The sequence below is a fragment of the Halictus rubicundus genome, chromosome 4, assembly GCF_050948215.1.
Source record: "Halictus rubicundus isolate RS-2024b chromosome 4, iyHalRubi1_principal, whole genome shotgun sequence".
In the NCBI taxonomy this organism is placed as follows: domain Eukaryota; kingdom Metazoa; phylum Arthropoda; class Insecta; order Hymenoptera; family Halictidae; genus Halictus; species Halictus rubicundus.
This window is the reverse complement of record NC_135152.1, coordinates 15,499,698-15,526,024: the sequence shown is the minus strand read 5'-3', so window position 1 is coordinate 15,526,024 and position 26,327 is coordinate 15,499,698. Positions and strand designations below refer to the sequence as shown.

At 37.5% G+C, this 26,327-nt stretch overlaps 1 protein-coding gene across 2 annotated transcripts in view; it reads left to right on the top strand.

Moving 5' to 3' along the window:
• Positions 1-26,327, top strand: part of 5-ht7 (5-hydroxytryptamine receptor 7) — a 149,316-nt gene that overhangs the window by 111,487 nt on the left and 11,502 nt on the right. The window contains exon 5 of one of the 2 annotated variants that reach the window (XM_076787071.1): positions 25,717-25,761. The exons of the other annotated variant lie outside the window; for it this stretch is intronic. Within the exon in view, the coding sequence (XP_076643186.1) occupies positions 25,717-25,761 (45 nt within the window). The remainder of the gene's footprint in view (positions 1-25,716; positions 25,762-26,327) is intronic. 2 annotated transcript variants of the gene reach the window in all.

The window sequence follows — 26,327 nt, the reverse complement described above, 5'->3', positions numbered from 1 at the left end:
CCATCGCGCGATGATAAACTTTTCCTCTTCTAGTCATTTTTTTTATCAAACTTTTACCATCACATTCGTGACATTTTTCTCGTTGAAATGATTCAAAATTTAATGTTTCAGTATCCTTTAATTCGCGATACAGTCGATTATCCGAGCTAGTCAAGTGTTCGGATAATAGAACAATTACTTACTTACAGTGCTACCTACAGTATCACCTACATACAGTCTTGTATATGAATCGCTTCACATAGAATTCGAAAGAGTTCAACTTTAGAAGAATTCTCATTATCATCGGTTCGGATAATCGAGGTTCTACTAAATCGTGAATTAAACGAATACGCCCCGAATTGCATCATGTTTAGTCTCATTTTAATCAGAATAGTGTCACAAATATGTTGGTAAAACTGTCACAAAAAATAATTAAAAGGGTTTTGGCATTAGATTTGCATTACAGTGAATTCTCGATATATGTCAACAACACGGGTCTTGCCAGCGTCGTATATCGTCCAGGAGACATACCCGAGCTGAAGTTGAACTACCGAAAGTTGAATGTAGTTGCTGTGTTACGTTTACACTCCTCGGCGTCCGAGGCCTCACGGAGTATACCCCGCAGTAGTGGGGACAATTCCGCGCCGTTTATCATCAAGGCCTTGGAGACATATATAGAGAAATGACACTTCTACAGTAACGGATACAACTAAATGGCCGGTTTCGCATGCTATCCTGTTTCGTATAAGATCGGTATCAGGCCCCTATTTTGATACTTTCCAAACTGTCTTATAAATTCATCAAAATAGCGTGTGAACAGCTTCCGTGGACTTTTAAAGGTTCGTGTGAGCCGAGCTTCGGCTCCGCTAGCCGAGCAGCGAGCCGAACTACGTCAATTTTATCTTTTTACCGGCTGGAAATTCGAAATTCATGGTGAACCGAGAAAGTTGATTCGACGGGAACACATCACCCCTCCGACTATATGAATTTACGCAGAACGATTGCAGTTTCGTCTCACGTTCGCATGATTTTTCGACTCATCGGGCGCTATTCATCGGTTACTGTCCTGGAAAGTACGCCATCAAACATCGGTTTACCGGATGCAAATCGTGAAGCAGGGTTTCACGCAAGGTTGGCAAAATGTTCGAAAGGTCGTGCTGCTCGGGAGACGACGCGAAACGTAACAAAATGGTAGACGTCTCTCGTGCTTTTATCGCAGACGAACAGAATAAACGCAGAAATCTGCACATTTCTGTAACAAGCATAGAAAGTCTTATAGATAGATAGATAGTCACATAACAGTGTTGTTATATGTATAGAGTCCATAATGTTGAATAATTTTCGAATTTATGCATTCGGAAGTAATGTTTTGCAAGAAAACAATCGTATCGTTCTTTACCCTAACTGTGATTTATTTGCGTAGATGCTGTTTAGAGCTGTCTGCGTACAGTAAAAGAATATAGAAGTATTTAGTGTTTAACGAAACGAATAATTAATGAGAATTTTATGAGATATAATTTTATGGATAAATAACAAACATTAGTATGTGAAATATGAAACGGTAAAAAAGTTAACGAAATTTAAGAATATCATATACTTTTCAATCTATTAAATGATTAAAGAAGAAAATGTTATTGGTTTTTGTTTCTCAAAGTTGATGCAGAAATTCTTATTTCACATCAAGATCCGCAGATCAGCCATTAAAAATCACATAGTGCGTATGAAATTATATTGGACTGTAAATTGAACCTATTCTCTCTTATAATCAGTTAAATGGTGCTTAAGGTTTTTTAATTAAGATCGCGAAAATTTCTCGGGCACACGGTTGTTTTTTGTCGTACGGGTAATCCTGTAGACGGTATTATATTTCATTGTACCAGTTGCATCAAGTCGTGCGAATGGAAATTTCATTCACGCGGGCCATTCTTTATCACAGATGCTTCACGGGTCCCTTTGAAAGAACGTACCACGGGAATAATCAACGAGTAACTACTCTTAAACGGAAAAAAGCTTACCCTTTCTGCTTTCATTTCATACCCGTCGCCGTTCATAATCCCCTTCTTCCTACGGGTTCTTTTACCCTTGCGCAACATTATTTAATCGAATTACCTTAATTAATAACGACTCGCACTCTTCAATATGCCTACAAAGTTTCCATTTGTAATTATTAGTATACTGTGAATGGACCGCGCATCTTTATGCAAAATAAAGATTTTTCACATCAATTATGAAATACTAGAACCAAAAGAGAATTTGTTTTTCCATTATTAAATTTAACGAATTGATAATAATATACCAGAGCACACTCAAATTCTTTTACTCTTTTCACTGTATTATATGTCGCCCAAATATTCGTTTTCGCTATACATTTTAAATTATCGTACATGATTCTTTAATCAGCACTATTAATTATTTACCTATCGAGTTTTTGTTTTGCGAACAAGATCAGCACCGCCACAGACTGCACTAATGACGACGTTAAAATCAAAACATGCCAATTAGGACAACACCCACCCGAATTGACTGACTGAGCGTGGTGCGTCCAGGAATAAGTCAAGTTGGCTACAAAATGTGGAGCAACTAAGTCGAACTCGATGCAGCTCGATCAATTTAATATTTCAGTTTCTACCAGCGTAGTAGATAAGAGATCGAGGAATTTAGTGATGTATACTTTGTCAAAAAGTCAACGTTTTCAAAATGATACCTATTCGGTACAGCTTTTTAATTATCTGTGTACTTAAAAACAAAGAAGCCTATTAATAGGATTTTTAATAATTGCGCTGTACCAAAAGGAAGCTTGACAATCTTCTTTTACAAAATAATCCCTATCGTCGTGACTTGTTGGTTTGCGATTAAAATTGCTATTCCTGTCGGAGGATTTATTGAAAAATCCTTAACCGTGGACTTTCAAAAATTATGAGATAATCGTCTGTAGATAATTTAAAAATCTTTACGATCGCTTCGTAAATTAGTGATCAACGTGTTAATGTGAAATCGCGAATTTGTGAAGGTGATTCTGATCATTTGATCATCCACTGTAAACGAGAGACTCCCGCAGATCAAATTCTGCCGAAATGTTTAATTCAGAAAATTCTGTTTTTTTTTTTCAATATCTGTCCATTTCTTGAGAAAAATCGACCACCGTGCTTTCTCCGAGCTTTCTCTTTTTTTTCGTATTATTATCCCCTCGATGCGAACCGTGTTCCGTTTTCTATTAATAATTCGGCTAAGCTTTCGTGCACTCCGTTAGACTTCTCGCAGCCGTTTCGCTCGCCGTACACCAAAGATCGCGAACTTTAGCGCTGCATTTGCCACCTTCAAGGCCATCAAGTTATTCTTATGGCGCTTCTTTATCCTCGCGTGACGGGTCAAGGGTTAGACAGGGGGGTGGGGGTTCAAGAGATGGACTGGATCGTCGAACGATTATTTTTAGGAAGCCCTGATGAATTTCTAAGCGAGCTTTCGGGTAATTAGGCGCATCAGATTAGCTGCCGCATTTGGCTGCGACTCGATCTAGCGGCAGATCGTGTCGTTTTTTTGGCAAATATAATGGATTCACTTCAACGAATTCGTTCGATTAGTGGTTAATCTCATTCGCGACTAGATCACCGATCTGCATGCAAAATAAAAAATTTCATGCATACTTTCAGGATACTTTTTTATATATTGTTTACTTATAAAGGTCGCAACAACATCTAGATCATTAGCGACCACGTTATACAATCATATTACATTGTACAATCAAATTACAGTATTTTACCCCCTAACTGGTACACCGGGATCTTTCATGACCCCAACGAAGTTTCTATACATTTACTTTCGCTACTGTATTTGTACGATAATTGCTAATATCAAGATTCTTTAATTTTTTTAGAAATATTGGTATGATTGAGCCTTAAATTGTACAGAGTTTCCCAGAGATGAAGGGATGATTCTTTCTTTTCCTACGCTCTGTACACTTCCCTGTACACTTAATGGTATCTTAGAAAATTTATATAGAATTTTAGGAAGGGATTTTTGATCCTAGTATGATATTTCATAATCTGTGTAAACACTGTACCGCTTAAGGGTTAAGTCGTATGGGTAACAATAATATTTTACAGTAAAAACCTACAGATTTGTGGAATGCAAGAGCAAAGGCAATATTTTGATTCCTGTGAGCTGCTTCGAATGCACCTCCTACCTACCTCCTCCTATTGTTCTCCAGAATTTCGGAATTTCTTGGCTAGGTCGTAAACTTGCGTCTTATTCTAGCCAAGCCACGCAATGATTTTTGCCGCCAATTTTCCAGCGCGAAGCGATTCGAGTGTCGATCAGACATTTTCCCACTTGTTCACTGATTGCTGGCTTATATGGCGAGTTACCTTATCAACAATGACTTTGTTTACTATATTTACCTTTCCTGCATTTCATTTGTGGAACAGCCCGAAAAAGTTCCGTGTTTACATCGACGTCCCTGTACCAGCTGGTTGATAAGGCAAGCTCGATTCAAAATAAAAAAGGTCATGCGCAAGAACACAGCCAAGTTTAGTGGAAGAAGTTTTAACTGGGGAGATCGAGAGTTAACTCATCGTTCGTACTTGTTATCGTTCAGAAACTCCATTTTCTTCTGAATTCACCGAATAACTTGATTGCGTCGCGGTGTCCATATTGATATATGAACAACCGCTGTACATGCATACAAATTGTATTGTATGATACAATGAATGGAACGAAACTTCCGACGGCTAGGTGAATTATCATCCCGGCCGTAGTCGAACGCACAAATTCATTAGCAGCAACGAATTTCGGGCTGTGTGGCGCGGGTTCCGTGCATCCCCTAATTAGAAGTTGCGCGAGTGATCCGCTGACATATTTAATACGGCGGAATCACGTAACCATACGCCATTTGCGTCGTCTTGCACGCGTGCATCGACCGGTGTATCCGGAGGTGCAACTGTTCCGCGACTTTGACCGGCGCATATTGAAGTCCAAAGGCGTCCGCGACGCGCCAGCTGATTAAATTTCGTTTTAACTGGTCCTATTAAGACGTAATTTGCGAACGGCGCGCCACGCCGCGGATGTTTCAATGGAAACCTTGAATGAGCTCCGCCACGATTCAGAGAAGATTGGAGATTCCGCTGAACCACTGAACGCGAAAAACTCGATAAATGTCACGCCCGCGACCTGAAACGGAAACGAGAAAAGTAATGGCAAACCGGCGTGTTTGTCTCCGACAGTCCACAAGTGAAAACCTTTACCGTGGACGCGTGAAAGAAAATGTGTAACGTGTCTGCGAATTACGAATTATTTTACAAAGACGTCTCTGCACAGACATATTCTGTAAGATCTTTTGTGCAACTGTTCTTGAAAAGCATGAAATTAAAGAGAAAATAAATGGTTCGTTATATTGGAATTTGAATCTTGCTCCGTATTATCAACGATCCGTACGTAGACTAAGTGATTGTAGTTAATTACGCAGTTTTGTGTCCATATGCTTTGTATTAAATTTAATATGTTTATTATTCAAGTTTTCGAATATAGTAAATCTGACGCTTTATGTTCCATTCTGTCATTTTTGCATATTAAAATGAATAAGTCTGAAGAAAAAGTATATAGTCTATAAGCTTGAAAATTTGTAAATATAGTAAGTATTACATCTTTTTACCGTTTTAAATATGTGTATAGTATGGTATAAAAACTGACCATATACACCGGAAGCACTTCTGAAATATTTATGAATTTTAGTTTTCAATATTTAAAATGAAACTTTGAACATATTTCTTGCAAATTGTATTACTAACGCTAATTGATACTATTATTACTACTAATAATAATTAAAACAGATTGCAACAACTATCCCTAACATTTTTCAAAAATAGCCACAACAAATTTTCATACTATACTACTCGTATATTTTGTCTTCTTTTTTAAAAAATTCGTCAACCAGTTTAACCGGGGTTTCTATCAGACACAGCAGCGCCATTTCATGCTAAATTTTCACGCTAAAAGGATCCCTGGTGAGATTATGCTTGGCGAATTTTTAAAAAGAAAAACTCTGAAACGAAAGTATCATGAGAGACGGTGTTTCTAAAAGTTTTTTTAGGGATACGTTCCACTTACATGTTCCAACGTTGCATTTAGCATGTGTACTAAAAATAAGTACTTTTCTAAGTGCAAGGTTTAATACGAGAAACCTTGTGAGACGGTAGGGGAGACGTGGCTGAAGAACAATTAGTAGATTCAAGGAAATAACAGCTGGTTCTGGAAACGGTTGGAAGCGCAAAAGCGAAGCAGAGACTTGGCGTGATCTGTTCACCTAAACTGATCTCACTGGGCGGCTATAGGAAAATATCTGATTTAGACGCTACCACCTATACCAGATAAACCACATTAATGCGGTACTCTTTTGTAAAGGCAACACGCCACTTCCTTATCTGATCAACACCCGCGGAAATAAATTTGCTTCCCACGCGTGTGTACGTTGTATCAATTAGCGTAATCGGTCATCGTTAATAAACAACCGCTTATCGTTCAATCTTAATACGCCGGGACTTTAATCAGCGGTGAACGCCGTTTGTAGTCGGGGACAGCAACAATGATAAATCAGCAATCTCGAAATTGTTTATATTCTTAGACCCTGGCAGAAATTCGTTCGGTTGCAAACACAAATACGTTATGTTAGGTATGACTCATTATGTTAGGTTTCCACACTTGGACGAATAAATTTGCTATTAGCATAACAGCACGCAAAATAAAACATAACAATACTATTTTAAATAGTATAATTTAATGTGGTTCAAATAAAATACTACTTTAAATAGAACGAAAAATTTCGGCAAATAAAATATTTTTATTTTGATAACCAGATACATAAACTAAAATGTTTTACTGTTGTATTTCAAATATGTATTTCAAATATGTATTTCAAATATTTCCTTACAATGAAAATAAGTTGAGCAAATATGTAATATTATAAATTATAATTTTTAATATAAGAAACTATAATAGTTAACAAAGTATTATTTGTAGCTTAATTACGAATATTTGCATGCAACATGTTGATAAACAGACGACAATGTCGTAATAACATCACACGCAACAAAATATCAGAAAAGTATAAGTTACTATCAACTATTTGAAATACTATTTTACACAGTCCTACAATGTAAGTCTCACTATTTTCAATATTTTCCAAATAAAATACTATTTTTAAATAGTATCTAAAAAACTTACTCTCGTAAATAAAATAATTTATTTGCATGATTGTAGGTATTCTATATAAATAAAATAAACTATTTACTATTCTCTATTTCAAATACTATTTTGCCCGGCACTGTTTCCAGCTTCACCCGCTCATTTCTGTCACAAACGCTTGAAAACCACCGGCTATTCATCACGATATTACAAGTTAATCGTGTACATTCTCGACGTGTCCACTCGTCAGTTTGCGTAAATGGCTACAGTCGCGTTGCTCAAATATAATCGTGCAAGATCCACATTTGGACGAATAAATTTTCTATTAGCATAACAGTTAGCAAAATGCTCACGAGTGGGGTGAGCCATTCGTGGAAAGGCACCGCGGAACAAAACTCCGCGGCGGATAATGGTCTTTCCGCGGCAAAATATACGGAAATATGGAGCCATTTGGTTTGAAACGGCCCCGTTATCTTCCTCACAATGTGTTTCCCCCGTGGAAGTCACGGGCGGAATCACGTTGTACAAACCGCAAGCCACTAAGGCGATGCTCGCAGCCGGCAAGTGGGTGGACGACAACCTTAACCCAGCCACATAATATATATATAAAGAAAGAACCATCGACATCCGGGTAAGGTTGAGACTGCCGTCAGCGTATACATTCCTCGGGATCCAACGATTTATCACAATCTCGAGGAGGACGCCAATAACGGAGGTTTTCCCTTTGCAACTTCAGGTTTTTCGCCGCCCACCGACCTCCTGCTTTTGGTCGATCGGTCTGAACCGACCGAGTGCCAGGGCCACGATATTTTCCGATTTTTGCGAAAGACAGAACGATATTTTCTATCATCCCGTGCGACGCGGTTTTCGGTCTGGCTCGTCCCCGACGGAAGATTTGTGGCGCGACCAACTATGTCAGAAGGATTCGGTAAGCTGTCCAGTTACTCCGGGAGGCAGGAGTCAGAAAAGGGATATTTTACGGGCCATTTCCGGGAACCCGGCGCTAAGCAGCAAATTCGTTTGCGAAGATTTAGAACCACCACCGTCTGCGCATACAAGAATAAAACACCCCAATAAATTTTCCGATGTTACCTTGTCCGTGGGCATCTCTGATAGATCGACAATAAGGCATCCCAACTTCCGATGCCTTTTTTTCTCGCAGTAACCAATCGACCGATCGAGCTGAATTTTTGCGTGCTTTTAGCGCCGAGGGTGCTGCATTGTTTAACCAAAGACATTTTTTTAATTCGGCCTGCGGACGTCAGAAGAAAACTGTCAAGAGAGACTCCTAATGAACACTTCGGATAGGATCTTGGAAGTACGTCTCATTTCTTTCAGATCGAAGTACAGTTCTTTTTCTGTGAAAAATATTTAAACATTAAAATAAATATGTGTATATAAACAAAGAAGAAAATGTATAAGAAAATTACTGAAGGGTAAAAAGTTTCAGTCATTGTAATACGAAAGTTAATAGGGCAAGGGGTTAAAAGATTGCACACCTTCGAACGGTTGAAAAATGAGAGAACTTTAGCAATGTCAAGAAATCGTTATTATAGGATATTTAAGGAGCGGTTACTGAAAAATTTAGCTTAAATATTTTAAACTGGATGGACATGGCAGCCATTTTTCCGAAACCATTTCGGCAAAACCCCGTTCGTGATGGTAACATTGTAAATGCTTGTATTGGCACTTCAAACTAAATGAAATTAGATTTAAACTTGTACGTATCTAGCACTTAAATAGTTAAACTGTACTGTGCTTTGGACCAAAAATGGTACTTTGCACTTACAATACTGCGTTCGAACGAGAAGCATAAAAGGATGAAAACTGACCGTTAGAACGCCACGTACATTGCGTAAACATTATCGGGTACAAACAGCGAGCTAATATTGTATGATGTAATCATTCATCGTGTAACACTTGGTTGTTTCGAGGACGCAAAAAGTGCGGCAAATAAGAGGATCCCCCTTAACTAGATTTTCCGGTCCTTGGGCACGCTAAATCACCGGCAGCCATAAATCTTTCGCGAAAGTCAAGTCGCCCCGGACGATCCTGATTACCACGCTGGCTGCCTTTCGTTTTATCGTTACGAGCAGATAAGACCCTTGCAAACTGATCCGCGCACTGTAAAGATCTACATCTTCGATCCACTTTTGCACGATGTGCAAAAGCGGCGAATGCTTCGATTGATTCTTCTTCTTCTGAACTGTCGAAAACGTTCAGGTTTGTCCACACAAAATTATCTTCGATACTTGTTTATCGTTTAATCTACAGGGTGTTCCAAATTTTTGGGACAGGTACTTATGTTAATATTGTACTTCCTTGAAAGGGGCGATTCCTTAGGTGATTTAAAGTAACTTTTTCCTTTAGGGAAATGTTCTCCGCGGCTTTGTGAAGGAGTTATTAACGAAAAACACGGACCAATCAGAGCGTGGCAATAGCGGACCGATTGCAGCTTGGCCAATGGCAACGCCACGGTCAGCGGGACTTGTCGCTGAGCCGCAATCCGTCCGCTGTTGCCGCGCCCTGATTGGTTCGTGGTTTTCGTTAACAACTCCTTAAGAAACCTGCGGAAAACATTTTTTTTTTTAAGTTACTTGAAATCACCTCAGGAATTACCCCTTTCAAGGAAGTATTACATTTTTGGGACACCCTGTATATGATTCATATTTTCTTCTTCTTCTTCTTCCTGATCTGAACTGTCGAAAGCATTAAAGTTTTCTCACTACCAGTTCTCCTTGTGATTTAATTTATATGTTTTAATATCTGTTTTATTAAAGTGATTGGTCAAAACACTAAAACCACTTACGTGACTTTCCATTAACTATTACTTACTCGCATATAGTATTTGCAATCTCAAAACCTAAAATTTAGAGTTTTAAACATAAAAAAAGGTGTCGGCGGCCTCCTACCTAGCAAATATTTATTTTGCATTCAATATTTCGTTGAATAAAAATTTATTTATGTTGGAGTCTTATGAAGTTCCATATAACCAGTTATGTAGAAAGTGGAGTGCGAGTAACTGAAGGTTAAAAGAACCAATTTTTAATGAAAGTCTACCTACACTGAATTTTTATAATTTTTGTATGAAGTATTGATGTTTGCAAAATCATAAATGCACATTTAGCAACACTGTAGACAACATCGCTTATCAAATGGTTAAAAAATATGTTTCTCGTATTATGGTTGTAATAATTGAATTCCTATTAGTAGCTGTAAAGATTCGATAACGATTCTGTACAACTTTTGATGGAAAGCAGATAGTGATTATTTACTTGCGCCAAAAATCATTAGGGTATAGAACCTTCGCAACGATTGTTTAACTTCACGGGCTCGACTTATTGTTCACAGAAGTTAGCCGCGTTTTTTGAGGTGTAAAAAATAAAAGTCTGCTAATCCAATTTAAGAAACATGTCATTAGAAGTTTATTTTATATCTTTCCGAATAACGTGGGTCATTTTTCACAGAATTTTTCAAGTTTTCTAGCAAAAATTGTAATCGTAGCGTTCATACAACAGTTTTAGATAATAAATAATGTTTAAATTCGTCTCTGTTTCGAAAAATGGAAGAATTAAGGCTGCGAGATGAAACTGGAGGAATTCCCAAGGGATTTTAATAGCATTTATTACTTTGTCATAAATGATCGAATTGAAAATTTATTAATAACAATTGTGCACAATGGTTCCAGTCTTGATTCTCGACAGACGTTAACCCGTTAACATGATTGACGTACGAAATTGGATGTGCCACAAACGCGCCACACGCACAAGCAGTTGCGCATATTGAAAGATGGTTTCAGAAATATTTACCAGTGCGGTATAACCGATATTATTTCAATTTAAGCATACAATGGCAGCCGCATAATAATGTTGATAAATCACAAAATTTCGAACTTCAAATACAAATATCAAAATTATTTCGTCGAGCGGTTGAATACAGTATAGTATGCTGGCAAATGAAAATAAATTCTACCTATCTGCGATGATAATTTTTCTACTTTACACATTTTTCCGTGCCTCGGTGGAGTGCTTTATAAAAATATATTTCATTTGTTTGCGTTGGCAACGTCGTTTATTTTTTGAGCACGTTAATGAAAAGGAAATATGAACAGCAACAGAAACTAGGAAAAACGTCCGTGAGGGAGCGACCAATTTACTGAAGAATTTACGCTTGGAAAAATGGCTAAGTTTTACGAACGTCCTCCAAATACCATCTCTGAACTGTGATTATTCGCGTCATTGATCACGTCTACTCCAATATTCTTTCGTACACGGAGGCATCATCCATTTCAGCTTTCGATTTGTTCACGGATTCCAAACCCAATTATTTATTTTCCAATTATTTTCGCAAATTTTCGCATTCGACACACGCGTTTAATTACCGCTGAGAGGCTATTAAACTTGAAACTAATGTAATATTGCTTGGAAGCATAAACTTTCTCAAAATTATAATACAGCACGCAATCTCCCTGATCCAAGGTACAGGATAACTAATTATAAATATTTAAACCTTCCTCCTTCTTCTAAAAAATTATGAACGACAAAGAAGTACTAAATAATTACTGTAATCGTAAAATAAATCGTAGTGCAAGGGGTTAAAGTAAGCAAGAAATTTATATTTGGCTCCTGCCACTTGCAATGAATTTGGTTCTAGGAAATTACGAACGACAAAGAAGCTCTGATCACTGAAACCGTAAAATAAATTATAGTGCAAGGGGTTAAAGAATCAACCCTTAAACATTCTGTCATATAATACCGAAGACCCAGTATAAATAACTAAATACTCTGCATATACTACTGTTCTATTTCATCAGAATTAACGAATATCCCACCGGGACAGCAGTGAATCAGCCGGTCATTATGCATTTTCGCGCAAGGCCGGCTATAAGTCTGCTCAGTTGGCCGATCGCATAATAATTAACGCGAAGGGAATGCCGGGGGGCCCAATTCCGATTGATTATTCATGACTTAATACGATCAACGGCCGGACATTAGCGTTAATTATAGAATGATGAAAACTAAATCGGACTCGGATAGTCTCCGCGGGAACGGGGCTGAGCGAAGCCCGAGCAAATTACGGTATTTTCTAAGGGAATTCCCGTATCGAGGTGAACCGTCAATCAAACGACACTCCGTCGTTGAGAGAACCAGTGAACGGGAGGCGAGGAAGGTTACTCATTCGGGGCCATCGCTCTTTATTGATCGATCCTTGCATTCATGGAGCGCAGGATATCCATTAGGAGGTCAGCCGTGTGCTACCTACACGCACACAACCCACCTTCAGCGTATTTTTCATTGATCCGACTGATCTTTCCATGGAAAGAGCGTTTTTGGTTGCCCGTTGTATTCTAGAAACGTCCTCGACCGTTTTGGCGAACCGAACTACACTGTGTGACAAAAGGGTAGCACATCTTGCATTTGTTTACATTTTTGTGGTAAAAACTGGTGAATATATACATTTTCCATGTTATCACTAGCTTTTGGCACGCCTGTATGTATAACATAGACACAAGATAATTAAAATCATGTAAATCTCAATGTGTGCTGTCATTTTGTCACACAGTGTAAATATAACTTGCACACCCAATTGACTCAACTTTTCATTCCGCCTTTTTACTGTTCAAGATGAAGGGGTATTTTACCCCTTACAATTAGTATCATGACTTCTTAGTTTCCATAGAAGAGCTTCTATGCATCTTCATTTTCAAATTGTTCATTTATGAAGGTCTTGTTAACATCACGGTCATTAGAGACCATGGTGATGTACAAGAAACGAATCGGTTATATGTAGACTGCGAATTTTGTGCATTTGTGACAGAAACAAATGAGCAAAATACAAGACTGTGAAGACGTTAGAAGAATCTTCGACTTAATTGAATCATTGAAAGGGACAGTACAATTTCATTCTGCCTCTGTTTCTTTCAATTGTTTCACATTTGTTGCATAAAGATCTGCATTCTAGTTATAAGTACATGGTCGTTGACGTTGGCATGTCGTAATAGATTCTGTTGTGAATTGGTACGACCGGCAAACGGCAGCGCCATCTGATGTACAATGGCGGTGTGTGTGGAGATCGCGCGGGAGTACAGTGAATTCTCGATATATGTCAACAACACGGGTCTTGCCAGCGTCGTATATCGTCCAGGAGACATACTCGAGCAGTGTTATGTTTACACTCCTCGGCGTCTGAGGCTTTTCGAGCTTCCTGGCCCCTCGCGGGGTTTACGTTTATCGTCCAGGCCTTGGCGACATATATAGAGAAATCACTGTAGTCAGTAAGAATATAGCACAGCACGAAGCAATAAAGGGTAACCTCAAACTGTCCAGACTACTGTCTCCTTATTTGTACCCAGTCAAGACATGTTTCTAACAGGTTCAAATTTACATTTTAACAAAGAAATCGAAAGGGAAGTTAATATTTTTGTTTGTATGTGTTCTGTTGGTTTAAAGTTGTATCACAATGCACATTGGACTTTATCGTAGGTCCAATCGAGACCAATGTAATTTCTATTAATCATTTGTAAAAGAATGATTGTATTCAAGATTAATCCGACAGCTTAGAATTCGTCGACACATCTGTCTGATATAGAAAAATAAGTAATATTTGTGTCGTTCTGACGATATTCAATTAAGATGTACGTGTGTAACTAACGGTGTAACCTCAAGTGCTCGTACGTTATCTATGTTTATATCAGTGTCTCAGTTTCATGTATCGTTCATGAGAAGACTTCAGATTTCATCAAAGGTCCCTGTAGCGTGTGGTTCTACACTGAAGTTTACATTCACCTCTGCTTCCACAACGAAAGCTCCCAGCTTTACCTTATGAAATGTCGAGATATAAGCTGAAGGACTCTGGAATTCGGTTTATGAAAACGATAAAAGACTGCACGTACACATGTGTACACGTCGGAAGTTCCAATCGTAAACTCATCGATGGTCATGGCACCACATTGTCAGTTTCGTTACTTCAAGACGTTCGTCCTTTTATTTTAATAATAATAATAATAATAATAATAATAATAATGCAACCGTTGGAGAAAATATATTTATACTCGAGAAAGGAAACCCCTGTGATGGATTGGAAGAATCTGAATATGTTCTTGGTGTTCGCAGTTCCTAGAATGCACCCTTAGAATGTTAAAATACGATCCCTTAAGAACAAAAAGTTAAACGCATTGTTCTCGAAACCAAGCTTTCTAAACTGGGTGGATAGACAATTCAGTGAATTTTTGTCGGATATGTTTCGAATTTTGCATGATAGTTCATAGTAATATTCTTAGTAAGTTTCGATTGGATAATTCATTTTTACATAATATTAAAAGAAATGCCGATTACTGTCTCGCCGTTTGATAATAGATTATTCTTTTAAAAAATCCGTACGTGCCGTTGGCTTAGGTATTGTCCCATAGTGTAAGAAAGTCGCATAATTTTTCATTTCAGAGCTTGCAGTGTCTATAAATTGTTATCTATACAGACGGTGTTCTATGTAAGACAAAATTGTGGAATAAAGTTTTTGCGTATCAGGTTTCGTTTTCGAGAAAAACGACTTTGAACATTTCTAAAGACCCCTCGCGCTGATTGCTACTATGACAACAATAATTAATATTTTTATATAGAATTTCTACAGAATGTAGTTCAGGAGATGTCCTTTTTGGAGGTTCCACAATCTGAAATGTATTTTCCAGTTCTCTGTTCTCTATGGCCAGCTTGCCCGTTAAACAATGAGCAAACGAACCAGTGACAGAGTTTCGACCCGCATTTCATGGCACACCGCCTTCCGTGTTTCTCCTAGCTAACGTTTCGCCGTGTAAATTACGTTTATTTGCCAGAGGACTACCACGCTTATCAACAAGCTACTGTTAATTACACACTTAATGATTGCGAATCAGGATTAAACGGCATGTGTCCTACGTTTCGGTAATTACTTGTACCGCGTCCTACAATTCACGCGCAAGGAAAGGTGACTTTCAGGTTGATTATTCATTTTGATTTTAATTGTTTGGAAACAATTATTTCAGATTTGTTACATCTAACTAACAAATTGAAACCATATTCCTGGGGTAATAACCCTTCGCCGGCCTCTCACGCTGCTCGCGGCCCTGGCTCGTAATAATTTATTAACCATCGAATCATAAATGTATAGATCAACTAAATTCCATTGATAAACCCACTGAGTTCCATGAATATTAGATATATAAACTGAATAATTGTATGTATTTTAGTTCTCCGTTATTTACTCATTTTATATACAGCATATTTTCGTAGCATTAAATAGACTGAAAAATTAAAAAATAACTGTAAATATTTCCTTCATAGAAATTCGAAAATTGGTTCAATCAGTTGCTTGGAAATGTCCGCACTCAATAAACGGTTTTCCCAGAAGTCTGCTACTGTGTACATTGTACGTTCTATTTTTTCAACAGTTTAATACAACTGCATTCCAGCTTCGGAAAGAAATGGCTGGGAAACAGTTGATAAATCTGGAAACACTGGAAATACGAGCGAAAGAATTCACCCGACGACTAATGCTTTAAGAGATTAAATCCGTTCGGTGGTATAGTTACCGCAGCCCGGTAACCTCCGGTGACGCATTATTCCAATTTACTATCCGCGTTCGGCGATATTTTCCATTTTCCATCGGGAGCACGGGGCTGGCAAGGCGCGGCAAAAATGGCGCAGATTTATTCGCGGCCGTATAGAAACGCGGCCAAGTGAAAACTCCTTCTGTGGCTTGCAAATGAAGACGGAAGAGGGAATCTCTGTAAGCTAGATTCGACGTGTATCGTGACCTTGCGAACCCATCGATTTAAATCAATTTCCTCGACGAGCACCAACCACATTACTCACCTATCTAATTTCGAACACTGTCGTCGACACCGACACTTTCTCGCTGTGTAATCTTGCTTTCACACGTTAAAGGCTTTAACACTGCAACTTGAAACAGTTGAAAAAATAAGAGAAATTCAACTGTTCTTTTTATAGGGAGGCTGGTATTAACATTTGGACGCTCTTTACAACAAAATACTTTTTAACACGTTCGGCGCCGCGTCACCCATATTTCGGTGACGGAATTATTTGTGCAGGTTTTAAAATGAATTTTTACGTTGATACATTCATTGTACTAAACTTGATTAGGATCTGTAACATGCAAGAAAGTTGGAGGATCACTCGTTTAATTTTTTGCAATTTTTCTTTCATTAAATAACTTAATTTGATTTTATAGAATTTTTGGGGTTTCTAGTTTGGGCGTTCAAAGTGTTAATAATAAACTTTTTCAGAATTGACTTGCGAATTGACATAACTTCTGGTTTTCATTTATTCTGCTTGTTCGTAAGGTAAAGTATTTTTGTTGTTGGATAAAAGGAATTGATTAAGGAGGTGGAAGGATCAATTTACTAAATGATACATAAAAGAAATTTTAAAATTGTTTATATTGAAAATTTAAGATGTTCGTTCAGTAGATATGTGTCAATTATATATTCTGAAAATTTCATTAGTTCATAGTAGTTCTAGTGTTAATAAGCAGGAATGGGCAGCGCGGAAAATGAACTAGATGAAAACGAACGAGACAAGGGAAAAGATTGCGCTATTTGAACAGCAGGAATTTAACCATACTTAACCGTAACGTCACAAGAAGTAATACAAAGATATAAAATACATGTATTAAAGCCAGAATTTATTGTGATTATACTACGCCACGTTAACAGAATTAGAGAAGTAAATAACAGATGGTTAGTTGAAATTGCAGAAAAGAGGATCTTCTTTCTTTCGTATAAGGAAAGACTTCATGATGTAATGACAGGTATTGTTGATGTGAACTACAAAGAAAATAAAATATATGAAACAGTATTAAAAAACTAGAATTGATTAGAACTCTGTATCACTGTAGTGGAAATGGAAAACTAAATAATCATTAATTAAAAGAGTCGAGATACACAAAATCTTCAATAATGGAATTAAGTTAAGACATTTTTTAATGTTGTGAATAGAAACCAACTTCTTAGACATTATTAAATATCGGTAAATTAAAAAGTGAAAAATAAATGTGTGGTGATGAAAATTGAAAACAGATTGACGTGAACCACAAAAAGATAGGATTAAACAGGATCGAATAATATCCTACAAAATTGAAAAGCTATTTTTATTTTAGCATCTATTCACATTTATATGACACAAAATCGATATCGATATTCGAGTACGCGGCCAATATGTCGCATGTAATCCTTTATTGTTCGTAACTACAACCAGTCTGTCTGGCGCGGAATGCACTAATTATTTTATTCCATTCTTTTTTGTTATGTACTTATGTAATCTAAAATGTGTTGTAATATTCTAAAATTATGGATCCAGTAGTTATGATTAATACGAAAATTAACCTAATATTATGTTGTTTTTTTTTTCTTTAATTTATATGCGTTTGTATAATTAAAATCCGGGTATGCCAACACTTTCGTTCCTAACTGTATAATGACAGAGAAATTTTCATAATACAGATGTTTTGTCCAAAATGTGTGCCGAATAAAAACAGCCTCGGCTGTTGGGAGCGGCGAGTAAAGAAAGGTTGAAAAAGTAATGGTTTACGTTCTCGCGTCGTGACACAATGTCAAGCAAACTGATGCGTACTACGTTATTGGACAAGCTCATGATTCTGACCTTCACCGTAGGCAGGCTCGTGTAAACATTATGACATTTAGTCTGATTTGACCGGGAGAGCCGCACCTGGTACACCTGGGGATTTCTCGTCTATCTCCGTTTGGAATTAGGGAGGGCGCGGACTGTTGCCAGAAATGGTAACAGGGGGTAAATTGCACCGTCACCTTTCGATTAGGCCAGGAGCCTAATGTGACCCTCTAGTTGATTGACTTCAAAATCCATGACTAAGCTTGTTTTCTGAGGAGCTTCAGTCACATCGCACCCTCGTTGCCAAAATGACGAAACTTACGAAAAACGCAATCTCCGCGTTGTCAGTATGAAAACACTGTAGAGGAACCAATTATGGTACCTATGGCACCAGAGGCACCTTCACCAATTATGAAAATCTCGTTCACCTTCGTACGTTGATCGGTAGAGGGTAATCATGTCGCTCTTTCTGCATTATACAGCACTGTGCTGCTGTGTCCTACAGATACACTCCCGTCTATAAGTTACCGGACACTTATCAAGATTTGGATGCAGACTATATTTTGTTATTAAAGGACCTACATTATGAAATAAAAATGGTACTCGTTAATATTTTTGTAGAGAACATGTAAATCAAAGATCTGACCAAAATATCTCATATTTTCTTGTAATCAGTATATCCGCTTGAACTAAACGTGGCATTCTGTCGATTAATTTTTTAAACTTTAGTGGGATAATTATTTTTGAATTTTTCTTCTAGAGCTGTCCATAAGCACTGTTTTGATTTTGGGCACGCTTCTCTTATTCTATCGAACTCGTCCCACAATTCTCAATCTCTTTTTTCCAACATTTATTCAAATTGTAAATGTATATTTTCAATTTTGCATTCAAATATTATCGTATAATTACTGCATATAACAAAATCATACAATAAAATCAAGCCCGAAACTTGTATTCTTGCCCTAATTACCAATTTGCTGAAAATAAATGTCCGATGATTTGTGGACGGGAGTGTACGTGTTCTGATTGATTGTGTCCTAACTCGGGTACTTTTCTAGGATTAACAAATACAAAGAAAAAACTACACTGGAATCTGTTTCGTGAGGATTACTTTTCCTGTTCGTAAATTTGTTGTCCAGAGCCCAAATAGCGAGTTTCTACCTCATCGTGGAGTAATTTGTAATATTCGGCAGAAAACTCGCTTTCTGAAGGAAGTATGACGTCACAAGATGGCTGCCGCAGAGAGATTCTCTTAATTTCGAGAGATTTAGTGTTCGTATCGAAAAAAAGGCTCTGGACAGACGTAGCAAAGACATGTACAAACACGATGGTATGCATTTTTAATTGATTACTTACTTATTTAAGACGTGAAATGTCTAGAAAAAAAGGCACAGCGTAACATAGCGTGACAGTCAAGGCCAAATGCCTGCCGGCCCCCTTAATGAGTACAACGGACTTCAATGACATCGAGATTCTACAGGATTCTGCAGGAAAGATAGCTTCGCGTTTCAAACGTGACACGATGGTGTTACTCGTGATTTTTTCTAAATATTATTTATATACTTTAATGATTCAGACATCGATTCATAGGTTTACTTTTGTTAGCCAGTTGTTTATTTGCTATGCTACAAGTGTGTATATAATTATGAAAACAATTGTTTCATTTACAGTCTATTTTAAATGACACTAAACATGTTAAAAAAGATATCATTAAGAGTTAATAGTTCAGACATAAATCGTAACAGCGAGAAATTATCTCTACGTTTAAATCTACTTAATCTCAAATCTGCGCCTAGTTAATTCACCCCACGATGGAGAATCCTACTTTTAAGGAAATTGCAGAAGTTTCACCTCCGCATCTGCTTCACTCGGGTTCTTCGCTCCGCCCGAGCTTTATCAAGTTCATAGTCACTGAAAAGAATTTTCAGAAAAGAAAGTCATTCCTCAAAGTTCCTCGACTACCCAGTCGCTTGTACATATAATCTATTTGTAATCGCCGTCAAAACGAAATTAATTTTATAGAGATTTTACAATGTTTATAGTTCATACTAACGAAACCTGAAATGTTTCGGAAAATAGCACAACACAAGATTTAATATGCGATACTTTTTATTCTACGGACCACAAATGGGACCATGCTGAAAAATTTAGTAGCTCTACTTTCAGACAATTCCCATAATATTAGTTGCATTGCCTTCCGGCAAAGTTATAACAATAAAAAGAGCAGTTCAATAATTTGTTTAAACAGATTGCATTTATGCTGGTTCAAGTCAACTATCTTACTGTGCAAGCCAAAGTTAATGCTGTATGACTATTTAGCCGAGCTATGCTACATCAGAGTAAACTTCGTCCTTTTCACTATAACTGCTTTCAGACAGTAGAGGAATCATCGTAAAGTGTTTTCAAAAATGTTGCTTAACGATTACGTGTATACCAGTCGAAATCAACTATCTTCCCGCATAAAACCAGAAATCATCGATTATTTTGCGATTTCGTTTAACCGAGATTTGCAGCTTCGAATTAAAAATCGTCTGTTTGATTTTAACTGTTTCTAGAAAGTAAAGGAATCATTTTAGGACACTCAGCAAAAGGACGATAGAAAAATTCAGTCTTACGTCTCGAGGAGGAAACATCATTCGCCGTTTCGAATCGATCAACAATGAAAAGAAATTTGAATTCGAGTTCAACACCTTTGAATTTCTCCGCGGAAGCGTAAATCGCGAGCTCGCACGGTCGGCCAGCGTACAAACGCGGCGCGAACAAAAACAGCTGGACACCCATACGTTCTTACTTCCGGAATGAACCCTTTATGCAGCGGTGACGTAGTTTGACCAGAAATTTTACGGTCGGCACGATCGAAGACAGGCTATGCGCGTTTGGATGGCCGAGAACAATGAATTTTCATCGGGATTCAAGCCTGCTCCCACGCGCCATCCATCACGATTCAGGAGGCCGACAACGCGTTGTCTCACGGGGATTTCCGGCTGAAATCTTCCGGGGAAACCTCGGTCGTTCTTGTACTACACACGACGCACACGGACATATTGCGTTCGCGAGATTCAATTCGCCGCAACGATTCTGAGAACAATGCCGGTGCCCGGCTGGAATCGCTAACCGATATCTTCCCTTGTTGCTGACCCGTCAGTAGCCCCCAGGTCATAGGGTGCTTTTCATCAACGAACGCCCGAGATTTTCAGCTAGGACCGTCCCTTCGATTTCACTTGCTTGCGCGGAAATTCTGCGGAAATTCTCTGTGGAATTTTTTTTTTTTAAAGATACCTCGTGGCATCTTTAAGCAAATTGAAATAACTGAAAGGTATACAAGATGTCCCAAATATCTTGTACTTCCTTGGAAAAGGTGATCCCTCAGTGCATACGACGTAACTTTTTCCTTTACGAAAATATTCTCCGCGGCTCTGTTAAGGAATTATCAACGAATAACGAGGACCAATCAAAGCGCTGCTACAGCGGACGGATTTCTGCTCAGCCAATGCCAACACCACGCATTCAGAGCAGCGCTCTGATTGGCCCATGTTTTTCGTTAATAGCTCCTTAACAAAACCGCGGAGAATATTTTCGGAAAGGCAAAAGTTACGTCATATGGCTTTAGGATTCACCCCTTTCGAGGAAGTACAACATTTTTGGGACACCCCGTATGCTATTTTATGTATATAACTAAAGACAAAAAATTTTATAATATATGTATATTCGTACACAATCACATTCACTGTTGCATTCATGATAAATTTCTTCGACCAGATGGCGAATCGCGATATCTTCGATTTCCGTCTAAATTGAGATACAATGAAAGCATGCCATGTGCGTATCACGTAGTTTAGATGAGGTGACATATGAAATTTTTCATTTTCATTAATACCTCCACGAATCATGTGAAAGAAAGTCAGGTTGATGAGGCAAATAATAAATGGTACCTTTGGTCAGATCTCTGAACTTTTCGTTGCGGTTTGGGCCAAAAAACAGTTTTAAATAGAACAAAAATTTGCTGGTAAAGTTAATAATTTATTATAAACAACTGAAACCGTTGTGATTAATTTAGCTAAAGCAAGCACAAGCAATTTCTAAAAGCTGTATTAAATATACATTGAATTTGAAAAAACTGATGCTTGTATTAACAAGTGATGGTTAAATGTCTATAGAACAAATTGCGTTAAAAGTAGCATCATGCTTAGATAGTTGCATCTGATGCCAAGTATACGGCTAACAAGGAACACAATAAATTAGTTATCTGATACACTAGCCGTAAAGTTTTACCTTCATCGCATAAAGTTTTTGTGGCCCGTTACTTTCGAGTAGATACCGTTAGTATATCAAGGAACTTATGGTTCATAAACAATGGACCACAGAAGGATGCACGTGATCTCAAAGAAGTCCTAGCATCATCTAATCTGTCCAAGATCATAAGAATAACGTCCTGGATCATCATCCAGTGTGACGCTCTTCTACTACACTTTTTTTTTTAGATAATGTAAACCAACAACTTACATATGTGGAACGGTAGTCTCTTTACGGCATATTTCATACGTATCTTCCACTATACTCTTTTAGGATCTTTATATAAGGAATTTCAAGTGACATTACAGTGCTGGACATAAAGATTGTGCCGCTTAAGCACTTTTTACGCGTAGTCTAGCAGTGTAAGATATCGGGCTGATTTACGAGGCGTGTTCCTTCAGTGTTTGAATAATTAACGAATCTTATGGCCGACGGACGCGGATACTATTTATGCGACAGATAAAATAACGTTCTTATATATTATGGTAATGTGTCGAACAAAAAGTCTTATCGAAAAGTATATCGAGATTCTAGGTTAAGCTAAATCTGTTCGTGAAAATCACTTAAAATTATTCTTTCTGTTTTCCAATGATGCAATCCTCGTTGATCTATTATTTTCACTTTAAATATTTATACGGCTTTGATTATCAGCAAATGGCGAACTTTATGCGAAATAAAAATTCCTTTCAGATCTCGACAAATAGAAGTTAACTAGACCATTTACTTCCCGTTTTAATGGCGTTAAGAGGTTGGAAATAATACAAAATCATTTTTAGAGTTCGACTGATGAGTCTAGTGCGATCATTTTTCATTAAAATATAATATAACATCGACAACTTATGGGAACCGCAATTACCAACAAGACCGTTTCACTTTATCTATCGATGACAAAAATATCACTTGGACCAAAAACGAGTTTCATTGTGAACCAAAAATGGTGCAAGGAGCGTGTCAAATAAGGTCAACACACAAGTTATCCTATTTTCGTGTTCCCCTCGAACCGAAAATCAGTGTGTTTGTTACGAAACAAACTCCAAGGCAGCAAGGTTAGCATCGTACCTTCCCAGCTCGATTCCGCAGAGACTCAGAACCGAAAATGCGGACTGCATTCGTTTAATACTAAACCAACTCTCACGTGTTGCCTTATAAGACTAACAAGATTGAATTTATTTAGATTATATTTCTGGTTATATTGAAAATATTTCAAAATAACAGTTTTATTAACTCCACAAAATTAATGGAGAGGACGTCCATCGAAATTGTGTACATCCATTTTTAACCCTTAGCACTCGAATGGCGACTCTGAGGCGCCACTAAAAATTGCTACGCCATTATTGAAATTTTTGTTTGAATTATTGAATTTTTTGTATTTAATGAATTACTGCACATTTAAGAATTGCGTGAGGTATTATATCAGTTTCGTATGCATACAATGAAAAAATCATAAAGAATGGAACTATTCTGGGTCGGAAGAAATGTTTTTAACTTCAGAACCAAAATATTTGTTGATCTAGATTTTTTGATTTCCATTCTACATGACTTACTTTCTTTTATGCACAAAAAGTTTATCACTATCGCTCGTTCTTACAACATTAAACTTTTAACAACCTCTTTACAAGCATAGCAACAGAAAAATTATTCATACACAAAAGTAAGATAATTCGGACGATATAGTTAATCAATTTATCCGGCAAACCGCTCACACGGTCACTACCAATTTCTATTAGGTTGTTGCATGTGAAATGTCCGATTTTGGAATACAAATGTTATGAAGCAACCTAATGCATAACCTAAAACAATCATCTATCAACGTTTTACAGCCTAATTCTTGTTTTCCACGATTCAAAGATTTTGACTATTCTGAAAATCGGGCACAAACTTTTACAGTCGTCGAATATTTTTCAAAAATTCTGCTTAGATACAGAATTAGAGCAAGGATTCGATTTGTATCTGACCCTCGTATAAAACCGGTGATTTGACCGGTGGCTGCAGGTTTAGTGTTAATGAAGCGGATGGGTTCCGTCGTATCATAAATCGCGGAGTAACGAATCCCGCGGTACTTACAGTCTTTCTCCTATAGCACGGAGATAAAGCGAGGTGACGTCAACTGTGATCGATCGATCGCTGCGTATCTGATCTGGCCGTTTCGGGAGCTAGATCACCGTATGTGCTATCCCGTGACCCCGCGCGCCCTACGCAACGGTCTCCTCCCGATCCCGTTTCTGCGTTTCCAATTTAATTTGCCCAAGTTTCCGGGGTTACACGCTGCAAGATTAGTGGCTTACGCATCGATCATCCGAGCCTAGCCGGTGCATGCCTGCTGCCAGACGAAAGTAAACGAGCCGCGGCCTGTTCATCCAAATTCGTGACACCTTTTGTCTCCTCTTGCCCAGAAAAATACATTATTCTCTCGCAGTAATCAATTCTCCGATGACTACGCCTGAAATTTCACCCGACGTAATTAAAAGCGTCCTTTCATTCACTAAAAATATAATGCAGTAATGTCTTCATGTATGGGATAGAGATGTTCACGATATTGGTGGAAAATTCATCCCTATTACCGTGAGGTCTACCCCATCAAGAACCCAACTCGATTGACACGAAAAAACTATTTTTTATTAATTATTTTTTTGTGAAACCCTAATTTTAACTTCTAATTAAGTAGAGACCAAACATGAGATAATTCGGAGCGTATTTGCTTGTTTAATTGACGATTTGATACAACCTCGATTATCCGAACCGATGGTGTCTGAATGCCCAAATATGTTAATGTAAATAGTTCAATCTAAAGTAATCTCTATACATCAGGATTTATTGTACAAATATATAAAGATTATTACCTAAACACTCGTGTCCCACTGATTAATTCGGATAATCAAGGTTTTACCCTATCGCGAATTAAACAAGAAAACATGGTCCAAACTATCTCGTGTTTGGTGTTGTTTTTATCAGAAAAATGTAACGAATATGTTGGTAGAAGCTCCATGAAAAAAGAACATTAATACTGATATTAAGAAATAAAATCTTATTTCAGTTTAACAGAAATGAATCACCTGCATATTTGGTAGATTTTGTTTGAAACCTTCATCACATTTTATACCCTAAAGAAAATATAACGTGTATTGTAGATAAAGTTGGATATAAGGATGCTTTCTTGTTATATTATGAAACCAGAGCCAAACGAAAGTGTGTTTCTATCGTGAATAAATGTAATAAGTTGCAAAAACGTGTCGATATTCTTCAATTCTTTTCTTCTACCGTTTTTGAAATTTTACCTACCTCATTTTTGTCGCGAATAAATCAAATCCGGCAGTCAGATCGTGTTTTGTCTCTAACTTCACAATCACGTTTTCATCCCCACGGTTTTACAAAGAAATCTGTCTATAAGTGATAATCTAGACTCATTCAACCTCGCTTGTTACTTTCTACAAGGACGTCGTTAGTTACAAGCGTCACGAGCATTGAGAATACTGTATTCTTGTTCCTTTTCCGTTCGTTTATGTTTCTTTGCAGAGATTTCAAGGATTGTCACGAGTTTGGCAAAGACATTTAATAATCATTACGCTGTGATATCGCATATGTCGTAGTACAACGTTTGAATCTTTAACATGACCAAGTCTGAAAGTGTTTCATAAAACGTTTGTTGTAGATACGATCGAATCGTCATGGCGATACACAGGCAAATATGAGAGCGGTAAGGTACCCCTTAATACCAATCTACATTGTTGTGCTAGTCGAACGTTAGATCGCGTAGCTTTTCTTAATATGGCTGGACCGTCGATTGCTTCGTTCTCTAATAATAAAGTTATACTCTCAACTAGATCCTGGACTGCATCCATTTTGTGTGCACAAAATTCAAAGCATAATAAAATAGAAAATTTTGCTGCAGCTTAAAGTAGTTTTCATTGCTAAACTGATAATAACAATAATATATAGAAATTGGTCTGTTCATGATATCTTCACCAAACGAATGGAGTTCAAGTTAGTAAATTAAACATTGCTAAAATTGCAGATATTGAAGACATTGCCTGTAATCGGGTATATCGGTGTGGGACCAGAATTAATTATTTTTTCATACGATTTTCACCGACATATTCGTGGCATTTTTCTAATACAAAGGATATCAAAATGATATAATTCCGATGATATTTACTTGTGTAATGAACGATGAAAGTTACTTCCCATTACAATCATATTAACGGAAAATTCGTGTACGTAAATGTGATCCGAATTGTATCGTGTTTGGTATCATATTAACCA